This window comes from Rhipicephalus microplus, chromosome X, assembly GCF_043290135.1.
Source record: "Rhipicephalus microplus isolate Deutch F79 chromosome X, USDA_Rmic, whole genome shotgun sequence".
NCBI classification, from domain to species: Eukaryota; Metazoa; Arthropoda; class Arachnida; order Ixodida; family Ixodidae; genus Rhipicephalus; species Rhipicephalus microplus.
In genome coordinates, this window is record NC_134710.1 from 427,680,780 (window position 1) to 427,696,959 (window position 16,180).

Sequence of the window (16,180 nt, forward strand, 5' to 3'; positions counted from 1 at the left end):
CGCCGCTCGCCTCCTCGCGGCTACGTTCAGTTCGTTCTCGTCCCATCATAGGCACTCCATCACTTGTCAAGTTCCTACGATGGGCATTACGCACAGATACTGATATCCTCCCAAGCCTCCTCATCTGCCTGCTTTCAACCCTGTTGAAGAACATCTGATAGCTCCACGTCTGCCATTCATGAGCGTTGGGCATTTCATTCACGGCAGCGGCCAGTGTGGCCTTGGGCAGGTGGTTAGCGTGCCGATTGACGTGGCCAACACTGTCCAGTGCTGGCCGCGCAACGTGCCCGACAGCCTTTGACGTTCACATCAAGCGCCGGCTCGTTAACAAGCCTTGCTACTGAAATGGTCTCGCCAAGAAACGCCCAGCGAGCCTGCGAGCAAGCTCCTAGAACAATTATTTCCTAGATGTGGTAGTGGTTTTTTTGAACGTTGCAATGCTATACGATGCCTTTTCGTCTTGAAGTATATTTTCTAGGACGTAAGGCACCATAAAGTTTTGTTTCTTGCACTTTCGTGGGACATTTCCTTTAACCTTTTCAAGCAATAGAGAACGTCATCTTTGTGTTAGCTAAATGTATGCGTCGTCAATGAAGCTTACGTCTGGTGCTCTCTTGTTCTGATGCATGTACATCTATGTGAAGCACACACACACTTACAAGAAAATGAACTAAATGAGGAACTGACACAAATTTTCTGGCGGTTATTTCGATTTCGCTGAAGTATGTTGCTTGGTGACCGTTGAGTCATAACACAGAACATCACGCGCTGCAGCGCATGACATAACTTATTACATCCTATTTACTACCAATGAGTCTCACGTTCGGTGTGGGAGTGCTTCGAGAATGGCAGCCCGCCGACTGCAACCAACCTCACTTCGCGTGACAAATGGTACACAGATCTCTAAGGCACTGCCGCGCTGCCTGCATCGGCTGCTCGCCTTCGCTCGTTGCCTCATGTGCCACGCGATGTCATCGTCGTCATCATCGTAATGGTGGCAACGACTTTCTTCATGCTTCCACACTTTCCATTCCTTCCCCGCGGACGTAAACTCGTGAGCAGTCACAAAATGGTGGCCTGCTGGCAGAAAGCCACCAACACGGCCAAAGGGTAATGACGGTTATGGCCATATGACGTCCTCATCGTAGCTTTGCTGGCTAGAAACTCGGCCGAAGTGGTGACGTCTCAGAAGTTGGGGGTCACTTTCAAGTGACCATATATTATGCTAATGTCTCGAGATGCGACGTATAACACTGGATCACACACACGAACTTAAGAATTTGAAAAAATTACCTCCTAACCTTTATTCGCTGTTGAGTTTCGGTATATGATACACGCATCTTCTCGGGAGTGAATTCCATATGATGCCTGGACTGCTAAATATCGCGCCCGTATACCTTGAAGAATGAACTCTGCGAGAAATCACCGTCACTTTTCTTCTCTCTGTCGCATACGCAGGAGAAGGTGGAGCGTTTGCCGGCCCCTTACAAGTCAAGCTGTACAGATTACATCTCCATGGGCAACCAAAAAAAATACTTTGGTTACTACACTCAGGACGTGAGTACGCTGACGTTTCCAACACCCTCGAATTCTTTCTTCGTGAACTTTTTCGTGCTCAGATTTGGGTGCACGTTAAAGAACCCCAGGTGGTCAAAATTTCCGGAGCCCTCCACTACGGCGTCTCTCATAATCATATGGTGGTTTTGGGACGTTAAACCCCACAAATCAAATCTTCGTGAACTTTTCCTCGCACTTGCCAGATTATAGAAGTGAAAACAGAGAATACTGATGAGGATGGACCAAGAAAACACAAGACAAAGGCGCTGGTCTCGTTCTTACAGCGCATGTCTCTTGTAATATTTTGGTTCGTCTTAATCACAGCGTGCCGTCCTCGTCAGCACGCGTGGTTTTCGCCTTGATAGGAACAACAAACAAGTTCGAAATGCGTTATCATAGATTATAGAAATCTTAGAAGAAGATTGAGTATCTGACATGTCACATCCTTGTCACCCCACCCAGCTTAATGTTGTTACGTGGCATGTTTACAATACGACTCACGTTTATTAACGGGATATTGTTAAAGAGCTTGTTACCAGAAATTGTGGCGTCGGTGTCAATGTCGGCATCGGTGTTGGCGCCGTTGGTCGTAAGCGAAAAACCATGTTGTGCGTGACTAAAAAATTGAGAAAGACGCAATAAATAAAATTGTTCCGGTTCGAATGAGGAACGAACCTAAGTTGTTTGCGTGGGAAGCAGCTGTCCTACCACACATCTATGTGTCTGCTTGAAAATTCAGTTAAAACAAGTTCCTCTGTTAAGAAATGCTGTGAAAATAATGTTTATGCTTTATAAGCACGCGTGCCCTGTATAAAGACTTCACAATACAGCATTCATTATATCACATTATAGAGCTCTAGAATACTGTTTCCAAGCGCTGCGGGCGTTGCGGGCGAAGTGGGTGCCATATCAGTTTTAGAATAGCGTTTGCCCTGCTGCGAACCGCAACGCACGATCGCAGCGACATCGTCCTCGAAACCAGCGCTTGTGGGCCTCACCGCGAGCCGCCATGACCGCCCGTAGCCTCAAAACCAGCGCTTGCGGGCCCCATATGGGCCGCCATCACAGCACGCAATTTCGGATTTTCTGCGTCCGGTCCGCGAAAGCGATCGCCGACTTGCGTTACGACGCATGCGCGGTGGTAGCGACAGCACCGCGGGGGCTCGCGTTGCGCTATTCTAAAGCTCCCTAATAATGTTGCATGGTACAAGTGTGCATTGCCATCATACATCAGAACATGTGATTACCACAATGACTTTGTGGTTTAAAGCCTGCCACTCATTACAATAGGCACACACTTATTGACAGTATCCACGAGAAGGTGCATAGAAAGTTCAAAAATATTTTGCGCGCATAATTGCTCATGGTGTAACAAGTTCTACATAATAGATTGAACGCAGCCATATGCGAAAGCTTCACGGAACAAATCACTCTCATTTTTACCAGTTACATTGCTGCAATCCCGAAGTTAATCTTCTCGATTAACAGCATACAATAACATATACGGGGCATGACGGTGGTTACAAAGAGCGACGACGATGCCGACCGCAGAAACCAGCTGAGAGTGTCCATATAAGTGCTATCGCAGTTAAAATAAACACTAAGTTGTTGAAGTAAGCACTAGGGACAGGATATCGCTATCGCGTTCAACATTTGAAGGCGAAGCGTACGGTTCCCCCAAATTTTATTCAGCAAGAAGGATTAAAAGCTTTTTCGGCTTCTCACTGTATGTGTGCGTGCAAGAAGATAATGATAAGTGAGAGTGGGAAAATGGTCGGCTGGTTCGCTCAGGTTTGAACTTTGCGCTGATCGCACGAACGAAAGCGCTAGCACTGTTAGCTTTCTTTTTCCTCAAGAAGTTAATCTCGTTTCATAATGTCAACAACTGTTTTCCTCAGTTCATTTTGATTTTCTATAAATTTATTTAAAAACAAGGAAATGATTGCGATACTAAAAAACAAATAAATGGTTGTGATGCTTATATCTCTTACTATACGCATGCTCTTCAACAAGCAGAATAATAATCATATGGTGGTTTTGGGACGTTAAACCCCACATATCAATCAATGAATCAATGAATCAATCAATCAACAAGCAGAATACTTCGACAGCCACAACTGATCTGCAACTGTTGAATGCACAGGATCGAATGTCTGTGGCCGCTCACTAATGAATGAGGCTGGCCCATGGCACTCGTTTCGCAATGAAGTCAGAAAGTCCGCAATTTCCAACGGAATGCTACAGCGCTGAAGCATTGCAAAAGACTCGTATGCCACAGAAACTCCGGCCTCAGTGACTATTTGTAGCCATATGTGCATGCAAAACTCACCTGGTCTCTCTCTTTTTTTTAGTTTCTTTCTTCTGAACCCAATGTACTGTAGCAAACCGGATGCTTGTCTGGTTGTCCTCTTTTTAAGTAGTTGCCTTGCTTTTCCTCTTTACGCACGCCTTGCTTACTATCCTTTACCTTAATAGTTGGAGGATGAGGAGTGCAAAAAGCACAAGAGAGCGAGTGAAGCATACCGAAACGCGCTGCAGGAGGGCACCCATTGACAGGGTTGCCGTTGGTGGCTACTTTTCTCCAATTGCGCAACTTTTCGACCCCTTTGGCAACCAAAATTTTCAGTTGGTACCTTCGCTATTCACTGGTCACTTGAAGTTCCGGTTTTACTTTTTCAAAAAGACTTCGAATATTCGTAATAGTAAAGACTGTGTTTATAACATCACTCTTCTTCTATTTGGTTACAAATTTGGCGATAGTATTAAAGGACATGGCTACTTTATCTACATTTCGCTTGAGTTCTAGTGCTTTTTCAATTATTCCCGACGGCAACCCTGCTTAGTGGGCCGAAGACTTCTCGCGGAAAACATAAGCTCCAGCCATGATTCCCTGTTCAGCGACTTGTGATCCCTTCTGTGCAGCGTAAGCCAGCTAGGCAAATTACGCAGCAAAAGTACTACGGCGATTTACCACGTGAATGAATTCATGCCCTTCGTGGATCATCGTGGAGCTCGCTCATCCGTCGCGGGAAGTAGCCTGGGTACGATGTCGATCCCAAGCGGATAATATAGAGGAACTTTCATCTTGCACTCAAGTGAGCCCCACTTCCTTCAAATGGTGCTACTGCAGAAACATTGACGCAATATTCAGCAGTTCTGTGCTACTACGTTGACTGTGATGTGAAAGGCACGTTGTGAAAACCCAGGATATGGAACACTTGCCATAGTCTTGCGGAGAAAACAGTTTTGAGGACACGCGGTATTTTTGCATCGTCACGGTTCATAGTATATTACGTAAAAGTAACGAAGCATTAAGTCTATTGTTATTTCTGTATAAACTCTTTTAAATGGTTCACTACAACCTAACGTCATGGCGTCTATATAGAAGAGTACTTTAAATACATTTTCAATGCAGTCAAAATACAGAATACAGCTGGTGCCCCTCGGGGGGTTTCTATATCACAAAAGTAGCCATTTTGCGTGCGGTTTGTTTTTTCACCACCGCAGGCCCAGTAGTCTCAAGCAGAGTTACGGAGTCGCTAGTTCGTAATCGGAATAATTGTGGAATGGTCCCACATTTTCGCGGCCCCGGAACGGAATGGGAACAGCACTAGGTGGAATGGAATGATTATAAAATTAAGGGCATTTTGAAGTGCATATTGCCCGGAATGGAGTGGGAATGGAAATATGTCTTTCTCTCAAAATAGAGCACAATTTCGTCTACTCGCTTTTTCAAGACTTTAAACATTAGTACATCTGAACCTAGAATTTAGTAAAAAAGCAGCTTTTTTTCAAAAGGCTTGGCTAATTCACAGCACGGTACAGCTATAGGTACAGCACCTACTACGACTCTGTCCTTATAACGACTGTGTTTCTAGAAAGTTTGTATCTATTCTTCGCGTGACTGTGGTCGAGAGGAACAACGGCAGCAGTATCCACACCCTATTACGCCTTGTTTTTTTTTGTTATAATAAGATTGATTTATTCAAAGTAGATAATGCATTAGGTTAAAATAAAAAAATATAAAACTTTTTATTTTTTCTTCCAAGCTTGGTGGCACGCATGTCACCACCACGTTATAATGGGGATGCTTCTACATTCATACATCTATCTAGCCAGCCGCCTGCTGTCTCCTCACCCTTCCCTTCTTTTTGCTAAATTATATCACCGTCAGCGGCTTGGATGCACCTGTGAAAAAATTATTCTCTAAGTTGTGATTCGTATTAAGGCTGGCGCGATGCATTAGTTCAATGAAAGCTTTGGTATACCAGCTTGCATGCCATCTAACCTCAACCCCTCCCCCCCCCCTTATAGCAATGCTGTCCCCCCTGTCCCGACACATCAGTGTCTTTGCCAGAAACAATGTAGGTGACGTTCTGTAGGTGCAGCACACAGTCGAAGACGATGAAATGTGTGCGCTCCCCCACCGTACAGCCGGAGAGAGAAAATTGCATTCGTTTCGGAAGCAGCCTGAAGCAGGAAAGCCCGTAGAGTTAATAAGAATTCTATGCGAAAGCCCACACAGCCACGACCACAGCGGCACTTTCCCAAGCCCCGGCACGAGAATTCCCGCCGAAGAAAACCCACGTTTGCTATGTTCTAGGGGGCGGAAGAGGAGGCCCGGTTGGCTGGAGAAGTACTACAGGCTTCTGCGCCCAGTAATTCACGCTTGAGTAGCCCATGTTTTTCAAGCGCCACTCATAAATAGGTAGACAACCATTGTTTTTGTCTCACTTATTTATAGAACCAACCGCTTTAAGAGCTGTCACTCACAAACAATTTTGGTTTTAAAACTGAATGGCGAAACACCCACTTAGCTGCAAACCATTCGTTGAGAAATTTCGAAGAATAAAACCAAAACAAAGCTTCTTTATGCACCCTCTACGGATTGCAACCTTTATTTCAGCATTTAAAAATTACGAAGACGCCGCTTACGTGCTTTTTATGAAGTCAACCTAGTGACTAAAGAACTAGTGACCAATTGCCGAACATGCTCGGAAGATCAGGCATTTGGAAGATGAAGCCCAGGAGATAAGACGGTCCTGAATATCGATCTGAGAGCTGGTTATCGCACACTCCTAAGGCTCCGTGCCCGGAATCATTTCATGGAATCCTTTCATGGAATCATTTCATTGATACCCCCCGCCCCCACAAAAGTGGTGAATACTTTATGGATGGCATGATCTTTTTTTTTTTTCATAAGCAGTTTAGTGCCTGACACACGTAAGTCACTCTTGCAGAAAGGAAGACATTGCATACCTGCGCACAGGCATGCACAGAAAGTCCTCACCCCAGCCATGCTTGCGAGGACAAGCGTGACTGCTGACGAGCAGTGTAGCGCAGTGTCCAATATTCGATGCCAAGGCACAAGGTGCCCGAGTGGTGGTGCACTGTTCCGTCTAATACCGGCAGATCTAAAACGTTTTGTCCCAATTAAATTATTTTTAGTTTTCTTCAATTTCATGGCCACTCTAGACGCGTGGCACAACTGCTTAGTATTCTTGAATACTACAATTTTCAACATAAAAATAGGCTGCCGTCAGATTAGCATCAACAAATTTAAGCTTTAGGAATTAAAATATCCCCATTTGTTCACACATGCCGACCATGCAAGCGCTTTATGTAGCGACAGAAATGATCCTATGGCAATTAGTAGGATGCTTTTTTACTGCACGATGTATGCCACCTAGTTTTTTTCCTCGATCTTGGTAACGTGTTTTGAGTACTTTTGCAGCTTTTCGCCCATCTGATGACACAATCTTTATGGGGGCGTTCATTATTACCTAAATAAAAGTCTCAAAATGCATTTCCAACATTGATGAATATCAGGAGTGGAATTTAACTGCCCCGTCATTTACGGAGTGGTAATGGGCGAAGTTTTTTTAACCCCAAGGAATTAAAACGAATGGAGTTGCGGCTACTTCCTATTCCTCAGAATGGAATTGAAATGGAGTGGTGGCAGCCATTCAGCAACACTGGTCTGAGGTTACAAACAGCGTGTGCGCAGTCAGCTTGACATAGCATTCCTGAAAGGTAAGCGACGAGTTACGGGTTTTGAAAAAAAAACGCAAGCAAGTCATATTATCGTCATTACTGTGGAACTAGAGGACTCCTTAAAAGGTTAAATCAGTTTTTATAGTGTGATGAACTTCGATTTGGCATTTGAGACTTTCTGCGCATCCATCATTGCGTGCGAGTGTGCATCTCTTCTATCCTCTGTTTCTGTTGCCCAGATTTGCGTCCAGAACTGCGAAATGACCCTGGAGATGAAGCACTGCCAATGTGTTCGTACGCACCACGAGTTCGCGGCGACTTTTGGGGGCCAGGTCTGCGATATCATCAGAGACGGTAACCATGCTTGCTTATGGAAGTCAATTCCTCCCTTTCGATTTTTCCTCAATTTTTTTCCAACTCAAGCTCTAAATTATTTATTTTAACTTTATACAATGTAAAATAAAGCTGAAGTGGGTGTCGTGGTTGATTAGGTAAAAATGCCTTCAACATGCAGCCAATACATGCGGTTCACCTCACCTCAAGGTTCTGTTTCAACTATTGTGATTTAAATCCACATTACAAGTCATTTACTCGGCAGTGAAAAGCTCTGCAGAGGACGAGGTCGCGAGGTCGATGCCAGGCAGAAGCAGGAACCATTGCGACGGCAGCAGACAAGTAGGAAAGCAACCATGAACCAGAGTACAAGCGTGTTTCACCCGAATCACGTATGCGTGCATGATTTCAATACTCACTAAGCTTGACTATTTATTTTGAACATTGTGACAGCAGAAACCTTGTGTGCGAGTGCACACCCGTGCCCGCGCAAGCAATGGCACGCTCTCTCCTCATAATAAGAATAGCTGCGGTTTTACTGCTCACAACCACGATATGATTATAAGGGATGCCGTCGTGGAGGGCTCCACAAATTTCGTTGACCTAGTGTTCTTTACCGTGCACTGATACCACGTACTTACATTTAGCCTCCGTCCGAATGTGACCGCCGGGGCCGGGATTGAACGCACGACCTTCAGGTCAGCAGCAGAGCACCATTGCACTCTCTTGTGCTGTGTGTACGTTTGTGGCAAAGTTATGTGCATTCATTTATCCGCCAAGAAGGTACCAATATCAAGAGAGAAACTATGCGTAACCCTTCATTGCCTGGTATATACAAAGTACTGTATCTATTCTTGCCTGCCAAAATGGAGTGTGTGTTACTTCTTTCAGTGCAAGATTTCATTGGGCACGGCGGTCGACAAAAATTGGACACGCGAGTAAAGAAAGCGAGGCATGTTCACACAAACTGTCAGTGCGCGTGAATAACTAGCTGCTTTGTTTGCTGCCTAGCTGTGCGACTGCATTTAAAGGGGTGTGTCACTGCTATTATTTTGGTATTGGTAAACTTGCAACCCAACTTTCTTTATTCGTTTAGTTCTCTAGAGCTAAGTGACAGAGTTTAAAGGCGTGCCGAATGGATTTCGGGCTGTCAGTTCCTTCAACCCAAAGTGAGCGTTGAGAGCACAGCCAGTTTACGAGGACTCTTTGACGCCTGTTGAGACAACGCGCAACGCAGTCTTCTCCTCCCCTTTCACGACCTGGCATCCCTTCATACTCCTTACGAAAGGCAGGTAGGGCAGTTCACGTCTCTTGATGAGCTATCGAAGGCAGGCCTCATAGGCGGAGTCATTACCTTTGTACACTCTAAAGCAGTAGTTGTAAGTCAGCTCTTGGTGCCTGCATTTCATTGTATTGCGTTTTACGCTGCCTCTCAATGCATTGAACACTCTCCAACAGGCCAAATAAGCACTCTTAAGTTACCTCTAGGTCACACTGGGCATTGGCTTTCTTCACAGAGCGAAAATTTTCTGCCGCCGAAATGCATCCTCGTTCCCACTGGACGCGCCCCGCACCACCGAAAATGCCATCTACCACGGCGCGAACGCAGAATGGAGGCGTAGTCACCCGGCTGTTGTCGCGGCTCGCAAACGCCACTACGCTAACCGGTGGTCTACACATCGATCATTCTCGTACGCAGAAAGCCAGAAGAAGCAGTAGTTCTTACTTTGCTGGTATTTCGCTATCTTGTAATGCATGAAGAGCAGAAAAGACTGCCGAAACCTGCGGCGTTGGCGGGTTTGCCTTGCTCTACCAGACCGCGACAAGCTCGGTCACGCTAACGAGAAGCTCGGTCACCTATTCCACGAAATAAGGACGTGAAGTAGGCACAGAGTAGATTAAACTCCCGTTGGTTACAACATTCAGTTATGTGCACTGCGACATGACGAGAGAGTAGGGCTTTGTCGCCATTTTTCATAATTCCGTGACTTGCGGTCCCATTGGTCCGCGGTCACGGACCAATCCGCATTCGGCCACAGACGCCACCAAAATTGATCCGAGAGCGATCGGCGCGGACAGGGCCTTTTCGGCGGATCTCCCCGCCACCGAATCAAATTCGGCGCACTTTCGGCGGCCGGAATGCTTAGTGTGAATGCACCCTTACAGAAAACTTGGCCATCATATGCCGTGGAGCCACCACACAAGCGCAGCGCCAGGAGGGGGAGGACACAGTGGGAGGGGGGGGGTGGTTTCCTCGCCATATATTGTGTCCTTGAAGATTCACCGGAAAAGCACTTTCAGCGGGCATTGGTATCGAACCGATTTCTGCGGCAGCTGCCGCCAGATTCCCACACCGCGAACAAATTGGAGTGCGAGACAACCATTCGAAAAATGGCGTCGTGCTTGTGTTGCTGCAGTCGTTGAAGCCTGTACCGACAGAGAAGTCTTTTGCAATCATAGTGTAGTTCTCAATTGAAAACACAGCAGCCGCGACCGTGATTCGTGGCGGCCGAATTTTCGTTGCAGCCGAAAATACTGGAGCCCGGTGTACTTAACTATAGGGCATGTTAAAGGATCCCAGTTGGTCGAAATTTCCGGAATCCTCCAGTACAGCGTCTATCCTCCTAATAATCGTAGTATTGAGGCATTAGGCATCAACAATTATTATTGCGTTTATTAAAAACGAACACAAGTCAAGCGCTCAGCGATCCAAATCAGAGCTGTCACAAGCACGAACCACGGTCCTCTTCCTCGTCTTTTGCAGGCACTGCTATATGCACCCTATCCATTCTACAAATTATTCCTCGCGGAGAAGGAGCCATCCTGGCGGCCTAAGGCAAAGCTACAACTGGTGGGTCATAGTGCGGCTTCAGTCGGTCGACGTGAACAGTCTCACGGCCGTGACGGCGCTGGTCGGTGGATGACTGTACGGGCTCGACAATATAGTTTATCGGGGATGCTTGACACAGGATGCGGTAGGGGCCTTCATACTTAGGCAGCAGCTTTGAAGAAAGGACTGGAGCTGAGGAGGCAACGCGAAGCCACACCATGTTCCAGGCGAATATGACTGGGGATGCAGGTTGGCGTCATGACGGTCCTTTTGGTGTGCTTCGTCTTGTGTAGTTAACGAACGTGCTAGCTGCTTGCATTCTTCCGCATAGGTGGCAACTTCTGAGAGAGTTGCAGACTCTGAATTATCCGGGCGATACAACAGAATAGTATCCATAAATGAGGAGGGTTCACGGCCATATAGAAGAAAGAAGGGAGAAAATCCAGTCGTGAACTGAGTGGCGCTGTTGTACGCATAGGTGACAAATGGTAGTATGCGGTCCCAGTTGGTGTGGTCAGCAGATACATACATGAACAGCATGTCACCTAATGTGTGATTGAAGCATTCAGTCATGCCATTGCTTTGGGGATGGTACGCACTGGTCGTTCGATAAACAACATTGCATTCATGCAGGAGCTCTTGTACGGCTTCTGAGAAGAACGTGCGCCCACCGTCGCTGAATAACTCGCGAGGAGCGCCATGGCGAAGAACAAGTTTGGGGAGAATAAATAAGCCGACTTCACGTGATGTAGCCTCTGGTAGCGCGGCAGTCTCAGCATACCGTGTCAAATGATCAATAGCGAGAACCACCCAGCGATTCCCTTCAGGTTTGTATGGAAGTGGGTCGTATAAGTCAATTCCGATGCGATCAAAAGGTCGGGATGGGCAGGCCGACGGCTGGAGCGGTCCAGGGACGGCATGCAGTGAACTCTTCCGGCATTGACATTTTGAGCATGAACGCACGTATTGGTGGACAAATCGGTATATTCAACGCCAGTAGTACCTTAGCCGGAGGCGTGCATACGTTTTTATTACACCAGCGTGGTCGCATTGGGGGTCCGCATGGAACGAGGTGCAAATGTCAGCACGTAGATGGCGAGGAATCACCAACAACCACTTGCGACCTTCACTGAGGTAATTGCGGTGGTAAAGTAGCCCATCGCGCATGGTGAAATGGCGAGCTGTGCGCCGCAGCGAGCGACTGGCGGTACTCGGTGATGGCTTCGATAGGATAGACACTATCCAAGGGTCTTGACGCTGCTCGGATGGCATGTCAGTGCGTGTGAGGGAGGCAGAATTGTGGGTAGAAACAGGCGAATTTTTCTGCGCCCTGACCTGTAGGCGACGCGGATGTCGTAGTCTTGGAGTCGTAATGCCCAACAGGCTAGGTGACCAGGTGGGTCTTTTAGAGACGACAACCAGCAGAGGGCGTGATGTTCAGTCACTACATCAAATGTCCGACCATATATTCGGTGTAAATTCAGCAATTGCCCAAACGATGGCTAGCATTCTTCTCCGTAACCGAATAATTTTCTTCAGCTCTGGTCCGAGTGCGACTCGCGTAAGAAACGACATACTCATCGAAGCCAGACTTCCGTTGCGCAAGGATAGTGCCAAGGCCGACTCCACTAGCGTCTGTGTGGATTTCGGTAGGGGTGTCTGGGTCGAACTGACGGAAAATCGGCGGCGATGTCAGAAGATGACGTAATTTCGCAAATGCGTCGTCATAGGTGGACGACCATGCCGAGATACCTTGGCTGTCAGCAAGTAGACGTGTTAAAGGGATCATTAGAGATGCGAAATTATGAATAAATTGTCGAAAATACGAGCATAGCCCTATAAAGCTCCGGAGTTCTTTGAGTGTCGACGGCTTATGAAACTCGGTGACAGCGCGGAGCTTGTCTGGGTCTGGTAGAATGCCATCCTTGCTGACAACGTGCCCAAAAATTGCGAGCTTCCGTGCGGCGAAGTGACATTTCTTCAAATTTGGTTGTAGCCCAGCCTGTGTGAGGCATTCCAGGACACTTGCGGGGCATTGGAGATGGGTATCGAAGTCTTTTGAAAAAACCACGACGTCGTCCAGATAACAAAGGCACGTATGCCACTTGAGACCTCGAAGTATGTTGTCCATAAGACGCTTGAATGTGGCCGGGGCATTGTAAAGGCCGAACGGCATCACATTGAACTCGTACAAGCCGTCAGGAGTTGCGAACGCAGTTATGGGGCGATCGGCTTCATCCATAGGTACCTGTCAGTACCCCGACCGAAGATCCAGCGAAGAGAAGAACTCCGCTGCTTGCAAACAGTCGAGCGCGTCATCAATTCTGGAGAGCGGATAGACATCTTTGCGCGTGATCTAGTTAAGGCGCCTATAATCAACACAGAAGCGGATGCTACCGTCCTTCTTTTTCACAAGCACCACCGGAGATGCCCAAGGACTGTGGGACGGCTGTATGACACCCCAGCTAAGCGTGTCAGTCACCTTGTCTTCAATAATCCGACGTTCAGCTTCAAAGACGCGGTATGGACGCTGGCGCAAGGGTGCATGGCTGCCGGTGTCTATATGATGAGCGATCGAAGTTGTTCTGCCCAAACTGGGTTGCTTGTAATCGAAAGACATCCGAAAATGGCCGAGAAGCTCCAAGAGTTGCGTCCGCTGAACGCTGGGAAGGTCCGAAGCAATGGATGGAAGGAAGGCATCTGGGGTGGATGTGTTGGCCGTGGTATCGAGATTAACGCTCGCGACATGGAGGCTAGCTGATCGGCTAGGTAGAGAGTTAGGACATACTGAATCAATGTCCTCAAGTTGCATTATACATTCTCCGCGGAACATAGAGGTTTGGACCGAAAGCAGGTTCGTGACATAAATGGTTGCGGAGGAGTTTTCGATCGTGATGAGAGCAAATGGGAGAAGTGCTTACGGGAAGTGAATTTCGCTGACAGCCTAAACAAGGTGGTAGAGAAAGCATAGTCGCAGGAGATTGGCACAATAGCAGACGACATAGGTGGGATGTCTGTGTCCTCGGCGATGAAGACACGAGAAAAAGATGACTTGGCTGGAGCGATGTTCGAGATTGCTGATAAATCAAGCTTGGTACGGGCACAACCAACAACGGCGTGATGCATGGAAAGAAAGTCCCAGCCCAGTATAACGTCATGCGAGCAGTGCGGAAACGCCCCGCCGCGGTGGTCTAGTGGCTAAGGTACTCGGCTGCTGACCCGAAGGTCGCGGGTTCGAATCCCGGCTGCGGCGGCTGCATTTCCGATGGAGGCGGAAATGTTGTAGGCCCGTGTGCTCAGATTTGGGTGCACGTTAAAGAACCCCAGGTGGTCGAAATTTCCGGAGCCCTCCACTACGGCGTCTCTCATAATCATATGGTGGTTTTGGGACGTTAAACACCACATATCAATCATTCAGCAGTGCGGAAAGACGACGAATTCAAGCACATACAAAATGTCCTGAATGAGTAGACTAGCTTTGCACGTGACGGAAGGTTGTATGTGATGTGCGGTCGCCGTACGAAGAGAAACGCCAGAAAGCGGAGTCGTAACCTTTTTCAACTTGGGGCACATTGGTTCGCTCAGCACGGACACAGCAGCTCCAGTATCGACTAAGGCGGACACGCCAATACCTTCAATGAAGATTGGGATTTCGTTTGCACGTTGGGAACGAGGTCTTGTAGATGTCGACAGTGGCGCAGTTCTTGCCTCGGCAACTGCGGTGGTCAGTTTTCCGTATGGACGGGCGCGGTGCGTCGAAGCATTGGCAATAGCGAGCGCCGGCGCGGGGAGGGTGATCGAGACGAGTTGGAGGTGCGGCAGATCGACGATGAGGTGTTTGAAGGAGCGTGGGAGGGTATTGGCTGTTGCGGCTCTGTATGGTCGTAGCTGTAATTGGCTTCAAAGGCAGTTGGACGAGGAACGCGGCAGCGGCACAAACGCTCGACATGCCCGGGTAGACCACAGTAATAACATATTGGTCGGTTATCCAGTGTGCGCCAAGGATTATTGGGACGGGTGGCAGGACGTCGATAAAGCGGAACTCGCGGGCTTGTCGGCGCCTGCGGTGCGTCGAAGACATGAGGGCGTTGAGGAGGGCCTGTGCTGCATGCAACTGCATGTAAAGGCCTTCTCGCGACGTCGGCATAGGTCAACGGCGCTGATACAGGTGGTGGCTGGTGCGTAGGCGGAAGAGCTTCAGATACTTGCTCCTCAATGGTTTGGCACAGTGACGACGGGAGTCTATGACTATTACTAGGGAGAAAGAGAGCAATAGACAATTGACGGGCAACCTCCTCGCGGATGAACGATGAAATGTTGTATTCGGTGCGTCAATACTACCGCACCTGGGGAGATCGCGCCAACGGTCAGTGCTGACGTGCTGGTCGTGTCGAAACTGTGACGTCGCGTGGAAATGTGCTGCTTTCGCAACTAGTCGTAGCTCTGGCAGTGCTGAATGATGTCTGTGACGGTTCGAGGAGATTTCGCCACAAGCATGTGGAACGCATCGTCCTCGATGCCCTTCATGATATGCTTGATTTGTCGGCTTCGGACTTGGCCGGATTGAAGCGCCGGCAGAGGCCTACGACGTCCTCAATGTGAGACGTGAAACTTTCTCCTTGCAACTGGGCACGACCACGCAAACGCTGCTGAGCTTGCGCACTGCCGGTCGGCCGAATACGTCTGCGAAGGTCGTTTTGAAAGAGGCCAAGGTGGTAATCTCAGCCTCATGGTTGTTCAACCAAAGCTCCGCGACATCCATCAGGTGGAAGTGGACGTGACCGAGTTTGTAGTTATCGTCCCACCGGTTGTTGACATTCACTAATTCAAACGAAGCGAGCCAGTCCTCGACGTCCTGTTCATCAGTGCCGTTGAATAGAACTGGGTCGCGCTCCCTCGGAATAACGGGGCAGCGGAGAGCGGGGTGTGTGGCAGCATTCGGCTGTGCTGCAACGTCGTCAGGCATGATGGACGGCGGAAGTAGAGACTGGCTACGGAGTTCCAGGGTGAAAAAGAGAACCAACACTCTTCACCACTTGATAGTACGCGTTGACCGTTGAGTCCGTGACGCGTTTATTGAAAACGAACACAGGTCAAGCGCTCAGCGATCGAAATCGGAGCTGTCACGAGCACGAACCACGGTCCTCTTCCTCGTCTTTTGCAGCCACTGCTAAATTCACCCTATCCATTCTACAATATATATATATATATATATATATATATATATATATATATATATATATATATATATATATATATAGTCCAGTAGATCCTCCGTGAGCGGTCACAACGTGGTTTATTTCGACGTTTCGGCCTAGAGTCTGGCCTTCATCAGGAATAAAGATACAGTTTTGTCGGTGCTCAGCTTTATACAATCTCAAATCAGAGGGCAAGGTAAGAGGGAAAAAAAAAGAAAAGAAAAAAAGAAAAGAAAAGAAAAGGAAAGAAAAAAAGAAAAAAGAGAAA

At 47.8% G+C, this 16,180-nt stretch overlaps 1 protein-coding gene across 1 annotated transcript in view; it reads left to right on the plus strand.

The window, feature by feature from the left end:
• The first annotated feature begins 1,461 nt into the window (after positions 1 to 1,461).
• The window catches only part of LOC142777444 (uncharacterized), a 68,285-nt gene continuing 53,566 nt past the window's right edge, over positions 1,462 to 16,180 (plus strand). Inside the window, exons 1-2 of the mRNA XM_075881867.1 lie at positions 1,462 to 1,557; positions 7,791 to 7,905. Coding sequence (XP_075737982.1) covers positions 1,516 to 1,557; positions 7,791 to 7,905 — 157 coding nt within the window. The 5' untranslated portion in view covers positions 1,462 to 1,515. The remainder of the gene's footprint in view (positions 1,558 to 7,790; positions 7,906 to 16,180) is intronic.